The sequence below is a fragment of the Montipora capricornis genome, chromosome 5 (genome assembly GCF_036669925.1).
Source record: "Montipora capricornis isolate CH-2021 chromosome 5, ASM3666992v2, whole genome shotgun sequence".
Classification (NCBI taxonomy): Eukaryota; Metazoa; Cnidaria; class Anthozoa; order Scleractinia; family Acroporidae; genus Montipora; species Montipora capricornis.
Genome location: NC_090887.1, coordinates 20,316,068 through 20,323,567, shown reverse-complemented (window position 1 = coordinate 20,323,567; position 7,500 = coordinate 20,316,068). Strand labels below are relative to the sequence as shown.

Sequence of the window (7,500 nt, the reverse complement as noted above, 5' to 3'; positions counted from 1 at the left end):
TGATTTCAGTTAACAATGTCCCCAATAAATGCTCCAGCGTTAAAAGACTAGACACTTATTTTTCTTTTCCCATTTATCAGCACTAGTTGAAAGCTCCCCGGGGTTTGGCACTTTGAGGACAACAAGAGGGTGTTATAATGGCTCGATTGGGCTACAGAATAACGTGTGGGAGGTCACGGGGTCGAAACCCTGACAGACACTCAGAGCCTTAGGGGACATGCTACCTTTAATTTGTCATTTGTATTCAAAATGCTAGACTATTATGACTTCTGGAATAAGGAGGAAATCTAGGTTTCACCTCATAGCCCTTGTACATAAACTCTATGGGACGTTAACAAACCCACACGAAGAAAGGCAGGTCGTTTCGCCCAAAGCCGCCACCTTCCCGCTTATTAGTCCGAGCGAATACCCATTGGGCGAAACCACCGCAATTCAACGCAAAAAGTATGACAAGGAGTTCTCAGTGTTGCGAGATGGTTTTCTCCAGGACACACTGTTGTATGCCCTGTATTGCTTATAATTTGAGATCTTTCGTGTTTCTTGAAGCACTCGAGACTGTTTTTTTTTTTAGCCTACAAATGCTTAAAATATTCCAAAAAAGAAGCATTTTGTATTTGATTTACCTTTCAGAGAGGCTTAAATTCAAACCCTCCAAGCTCATTGTTCCTCCGCCTTTGGAGCTCGATACGTGAGTTGAAAGAATCATGCCGGGATGCGGGTTACGAATATCGTGTTGCTAAAAATAAATAAAAGAAAATCCAGAAAGCTCACCCACAAGACATTACTGGTGGATTAATGGACAATGAAAAATACAGGTGGTATTCAATGTGCAAGGAAGCCAAGACCACTTGTGCTTAACACCGTGAAACTACAGAAAAAAGTAAAGTGAGTCGGTTTGTCGAGGAGTTTTGAGTTGGCTGTCAAAAAATTAAAAAAAACTTACTTGCCAATCAAAATAGAAGCAGGCGATCCAATGGACCAATCAAAAAGCAAATTAAATTGTTGCAACCGTTGATAAGCGCGGGAAAATTTGCGCGGGAAAACATTTGCAAGTAGGTTATGATTGGTTTTGCTCTGATTGGTCTAGAATGTGGCGCGAGATTTTTCAATCTGAGATTGATAGCGAAATTATTATTTTAGTGATTAAAACGAAAAGCTCTCCAAGATAAAGGAATAATGTGTCTGTATTGGTCTTACCTTCAAAACCCTTATGAGTTCCCTACATGTTTTTGCATTCTCTAGACTTCTTTTAAATTCTTTTGAATTGATTTCATCCTCTCTGAAACCAATACAGTTTCAAATCGTAAAAAAATATTACTTAGACAGGTATAGAAGAAAAACAATCACACGTGGCTCACAGAGAATTTGTTCGGCTTGCTTTTGACCTGTAACCTGTACTTTAACGCAAAGCAAACGACGAGCCAGCACTGAATTTCCCATATGTACTCGCATCATCGCATGCTATGGTAGGCATTCGCACCTTTTTGCCTATTTAAACCGGCTCCCTCCTATCGTCTCTAGTGTTTACATGGGAAATGTTTTCTATTCGGCTGAGCGCAGGGATAGAGAATAGAATAACCGATTTTTCAACTTTGTCATTCACGGGATCATCGGCAGTATACTTAAAGTGAAAGAAATCAAGTTTTTAGGTAAAACACTAACCTGTATAAGTGTTGCAACATGGTTTTAGTAAACTGGAAAATCTTTTCAAAATAATCGGAGTATCTTACACTTTTCAACTGGCCCCTAAAAAGAAAGAACATGGTTGATATCAAAAGCGAGGAATTCAACAATGGAGAGGATACTTGAAAAAGTACATACTGCACACCTGTGACCTTCCGACTACTACTTTAAATGCTCTACCATGTTGCGAAAGCAAATGTTTCAAAACGTTGCTGAATCTGTTCACAAATCCTTTGCTTCCTCAACAAATGTTTCCTCGTTTGCGCACCGAGGAAACATTTCAGGAAACAGTTTGCGCACCGAGGAAACATTTCGCGATACAATGTTTCCGCAACAATGTTTCCTCGTTTGTGGGCGCCTTAAGAGATTTGTGGAAGCTAATTAAACTGGGATGAGGTAACCAGTGTCCCGTTAAAATGTTAGATGGAAAATGCCAAATCATGGCATACTCCTGTTAAGATTAAATACATCTTATCGAATGGTTTAACATATAATACGCACGGATATATTGCGAGTTGCGTAGTATTTTTCTGAGCCGAAGGGGCGAGGAAAAATACGAGCAATACGTGCTTTGCACCGGCGTCGTAGAGGTCAAGAGTTTGAAGGCGTTACAGCCACCTGAATTTTTCTGGTGTCCATGAAGTGACAATTGCTGAAATTGTCCAGTTAAGTGCAAGTACCACTTCTATGCAGGTCCACATCAGCTATTGCTGCCACAACCCTAACCTGCCTTACCACATAAAGTATGTATGTATGTAAAACTATGTATGTATCTTTAATATAACTTGCACTTCATACATACATTTATTTCATTAATAATTATCATCATTATTATAATTATAATAATTTATTATTTTAATAATTATTATTGTGCATTGACGACATCATGCTATACCTCTGGATACGTCACAATACCTCAGCAAGTTAATCCGAAAATTAAACCCAGCTTTGACGCTTCTCTCTGGCATCATATCCAACCAGAAGACAGGTTGCTCTGGATCAGAAATTCTTAAAAAAAGGAACAAAGCAGAGACAAGTGATAACCTCTTTTGTAAACACATTCAATCAAAACATTTCTCCACTTTTGACAGCTGCTTTGATCTCCTACAAAACTCTATCCAGTTGACAAAATGTAACAATCATCCAATACTCTTCCACTGCCAACCTTGTAATCATGTTAAAAGCATTGGAATGACATTATGAAATCACTCCATATCTATGTAAAAGTGAATTTACATATAAAAGCTGAAACCAGGGGAGGTTTTTCTCCAGGTACTCTGGTTTTCCTCTTTCCACAAAAACCAATATTTGATTTCGATTGATTTGATTCGATTTAATTTTGTTAGTGTCCCAAAATAGTGTTTTTGTGCTAAATCCATTGACACTCAAAATTAACTTGTTATTATTATTATTATTAGTAGCAGTAGCAGTAGCAGTAGCAGTAGCAGTAGCAGTAGCAGTAGCAGTAGCAGTAGCAGTAGCAGTAGCAGTAGCAGTAGCAGTAGCAGTAGCAGTAGCAGTAGCAGTAGCAGTAGCAGTAGCAGTAGCAGTAGCAGTAGTAGTAGTAGTAGTAGTAGTAGTAGTAGTAGTAGTAGTAGTAGTAGTAGTAGTAGTAGTATGCCCATCATTTCCCAGTTGATGAACCAAGAATACCAGCAAATTATGAAGATCATAAAGCACTCTCTAAAATTTCAGTCCTTGAGGACTGTTCCTTTAAACATTATGGTTCATAATTCGAGAGTTTTGGCTGCCTCAGGAAATCATTAAAAAATTTTATCAGTTTTTGATAACCAGTATTTTGTTGAGTCACCCTTAAATAAAAAGTGATCAATATGACTCATTAAACATGTTCTTTGAATTGCTTGAGCAAACTTGATTGTAACAAATATGTCGCCTTTTAGAAGAAAACTTGTAGGCTAATGATTCAAGGTGCCAGCTACGACGTCAGCAAAGACCCCCAACATTTCGAATGAAAATGAAACCATTATACACTTGACATGGCTTTCGTATGATGGTACAATTATGTTAGTAGACCTTTTTACAGTTATATGCTTAGCTACCTGGCCTTTTAAGGAAAGTGGGGTTGGAGTTGCCCTTGTCATGATACAGAGCGCCCTGCTTTTCTTATGTCAATGATTTTGCTCTCATGCTAATTAGTTGGAAATTTACGTAAGAAAGCAGCGAGGTTTCTATCAAAACAAGGTCAACTCTAGCCTCACTTTCATTCATAGGCCAGGTAACTAAGCACACAACAGCACAATGGTCTATTAAGGACGGTGCCCACTATTGTTATTGCGCATACGTTCTGCGCATCTCGAGATACTTGAATTTCCTATCGGCAGTGCTTATTAATACAGGAATATTTTTGCGCAGTTGAAAACTACACCGAGAAAGCAGAACTTAGCAAGTGCTCTTGGTATCCAAAAAGAAAATTGGGGGTAACCATGCATTTTTCAGAGATAATTAAGCTTCAATTTGGCAAAGAACACCATACATAATGCTTTTTACAAATATTGTTGATTTTTGGATTTCAATAACACTTGTTAGGATCTGCTTTTCCCGCATATTCAGGAAACTGCGCAAAAATACCTTTGAATTAGTAGGCACCATCCTTAAAGAGAGATTCCAGGGTGTTATCTAACCAGAAAATCCCAGGAAAATGTATCTCTATGAGTACCCTCACCTTCTCCACTTAACAGCCACTTCAAATATGTCCCTCCAGCTTCTTTTGTTGTGGTTCGTCTTAAATGATCGTCCTCCTTTCCAAAATTTGTTTGCAACTTGTGCCACATCAAGAATAGCAAGTCCCATGGTAAGATGATGTCTAACGTTGGGAAGGAATCCATCTGAATTATACTGAACCAAGGGACCCAGGACAGAGGCCTTGCATAGCAACAACTGTAAATAGACTGTGAGTTGGTGAATGGCATCATTTGCAAAAAGACGGTTCAATTGTCTTACTTTCTTAACAACCTGTACATGAACTCAGAACTTTTAATGCTCTTCTGTTTCTTTAAATTTTTACTTTCCCTCTAAAGCACCACAAGCAGCAACCATATAATGCCTAGTGTTGCATGTAATATAATATTATATCAGTTTTCTTTCCTGTTGCTGTTTTTTATTAGAGAATTAATAAATTTTATAAAAAACAGCAAAAGGAAAGAATATGTACAGGTATATATGTGTAACACCATGCAGTATATGGTTGCTGCTTGTGGTGCTGTTGACACATTACGATTTACTATCTTTCCAGTGCCATTCAGCCAGTGTCCCCTGTGACCAAAAAATCAATTCATATTTTTCTTTGGATTTCAAAACTATGTTAACAAAACACTAAGTGACCCACGTTTTAAGCCTTGATTTCAAAAAGACACCTCTTTATTTTAACTGTAATTTTCCTATTTAATGGTCCGCCATTACTAACATTATGTTCTTGAGAGAGCTGGATCGAGGAGAAAATGACGTCAAAGGCTCACTAGTTTAAGAATGCAATACATGTGTACGCCGCAGAATTAATATGCAGCACGGGGGTTTTGGGCTTTCAGACTTTTAAACTCACGCTTTGCATATATAATAAGCTGTGTTGACACGCTGAAATTTTAAGCTAGTGAGCCTCTGACGTCACTTTTCCCTGGATCCAACCGTCTGAGGTCCAATCGGTCAGTTTTGAACGTAAGTAATGGCGGACCGTGAAATCCAAAACTTACACTCAAAGTAAACGGCCTTTGGATAAAAATCAAAGCTCAAAATTTTGCCAGTCAGGTGTTGAGCAAACACACTTTCAAAATCTGAAGGAAAAAAGGAAGTGGTTTTTTTTGATCACGGGGGCACTTTAACCCTTTCACCGCCAAAAATGCAAATTGACACTTATAGATTTTACTCTGTCTAACGCCAAACGATTTTACTCGTCAATGGGGGAGCCCTCGGCAGTGAAAGGGTTAACAACATCGAGATTCGCTCAAAAACTATGTCCCCAGTTAACCCTTTCACCGCCAAAAATGCAAATTGACACTTATAGATTTTATTCTGTCTAACGCCAGACGATTTTACTCGTCAATGGGGGAGCCCTCGGCAGTGAAAGGGTTAAGCGTCTACGTATTTAGGTCATGCAATCTGAGCGAGATTTGATTCCAGATGCAGCCAAACCATGACACTCACTAATGCTCACAGGGATGTTTTTGTGAGCTATTGAATGGATTATTTACAGACATAAAAAGAGGCAAAGGAAATAGATTGAGGTAAATAATTTCACAGTCATCACAGATACCTGTGCATGGTTTGAAGTGTTATCATGGTTCATAGTGGACATCAAGCTGATTGCTTATTGGTGCATATGTCTACTTTTTGAGTACCTAACCAAGCTAGCAAGTGCAACTTGGACCAGGAGTCCTGGGTTGCTTTCTGTGGGACCCAGGCTACCCAGCTACCTGAGTGCATATGGTAAATAGAAGACAAATTCAGAAAATTGATTTTGTTTCTTAATTTTTTCCTGTGGTACTGATCTCATGCAAGAAGTAGAGTTGCTTGTGTGACCAATAAATGAGCTACTTTGTGAAGCAAAACAAACCAAAGATGCAAATTATGCTAGCAGTGTTTGCATGTTTTATTTGGAAAAAAAGTGAAAATGACATATTATGACAAAAGCTGAGTTAACACTATCTATCAAAGGCTATAGTGATCAGGGACCCTCCTAAATTTTACAGGATTTTAATAGCTCTTAGATAGTACTCTTTCTATGATTGGTCGATTTTGTGGTCTTTACATTCCAGCCCCCTTGAAATCATGTGTACTCTCACGCTCAATTCAATTACAAAGAGTTTTATGGCAATCAATGCAAAGAACTGGAAGAAATGACGGCTATTTAACTAACAGCACCACCTTTGAACTCAGTTGGAAAGAGGTATTAGTTTCATTCCTCTTTAAGTTTCCCAGCTTTACTTCAATACGGAACAAATTAGCAATTTTAATTAACATGATTACTTCACAAAGTCACATACAATAACTTACACCCGATTTATGTTCATGTAGGATTTATACTACAGATCCTTTTGTAGGAGATGTGTGACACTTCAAAATGAATAACCATGGCAAGTAGAGTGATATAAAATAAATATCAAAAAGTGTCAGTAGTTTTTTAAAAATCAGTCAGACGTTTCAGGTGTAGAACCCTTCCTCAATGGCCTTTTTCATACCGAAGAAGCTAGGGTTCTACACCTGAAAAGTCTCTGATTTTTAAAAACATTACAGACACTTTTTTATATTGATTTATTTTTTTATCACTCTACTTGGTTTTACATTACAGATTTGCAGTTTCCAGCAAACTATATTTGGAAAAACATTGAAACTTACTTGAGTCTCTGGAGTCAAATAATCAAATGCGACATTCTCTACTTCCCTGTTAATTGAAGGACATTATTATTATTATTATTATTATTATTATTATTATTATTATTATTATTATTATTATTATTATTATTGATTTGAGATGCAAGTGAAATTTTCACTTATGAAAAATGTGCTGGACTCTTCAGTTCAACAAAAGATGGTCCTGGAGTGATCCAAAATCGCTTTAGATATGTACCTTACATAAGGCTGTATCCCCGGTTGCTCGCTGTAATTCTGGAACAGATCAAAGTAGTGAACGTCAATCAACGATCACTTCACACAAAGATATCCACACTAAATACTTTAGTTTTTAGATGAGAAACCCCACAGATTTAAAGGGAACTTATCACTTCACCTTTGCCTTAAAAGGAAGACCCTTCACCCATAGATCTCTGAGACGACCATCAATATCTACATCTGGTGAGTACTCAG

The 7,500-nt window shown here is 37.7% G+C and overlaps 1 protein-coding gene across 1 annotated transcript in view; it reads right to left on the bottom strand.

Annotated features, from left to right (window-relative positions):
- Window positions 1-7,500, bottom strand: part of LOC138049854 (tetratricopeptide repeat protein 13-like) — a 32,605-nt gene that overhangs the window by 8,584 nt on the left and 16,521 nt on the right. Inside the window, exons 14-21 of the mRNA XM_068896316.1 lie at window positions 7,424-7,500; window positions 7,265-7,302; window positions 7,033-7,078; window positions 4,367-4,581; window positions 2,599-2,691; window positions 1,663-1,746; window positions 1,198-1,279; window positions 624-736 (exon numbers count right to left, since the gene is read on the bottom strand). The exon at window positions 7,424-7,500 is cut by the window's right edge and continues 42 nt beyond it. Of these exons, the coding sequence (XP_068752417.1) occupies window positions 624-736; window positions 1,198-1,279; window positions 1,663-1,746; window positions 2,599-2,691; window positions 4,367-4,581; window positions 7,033-7,078; window positions 7,265-7,302; window positions 7,424-7,500 (748 nt within the window). The remainder of the gene's footprint in view (window positions 1-623; window positions 737-1,197; window positions 1,280-1,662; window positions 1,747-2,598; window positions 2,692-4,366; window positions 4,582-7,032; window positions 7,079-7,264; window positions 7,303-7,423) is intronic.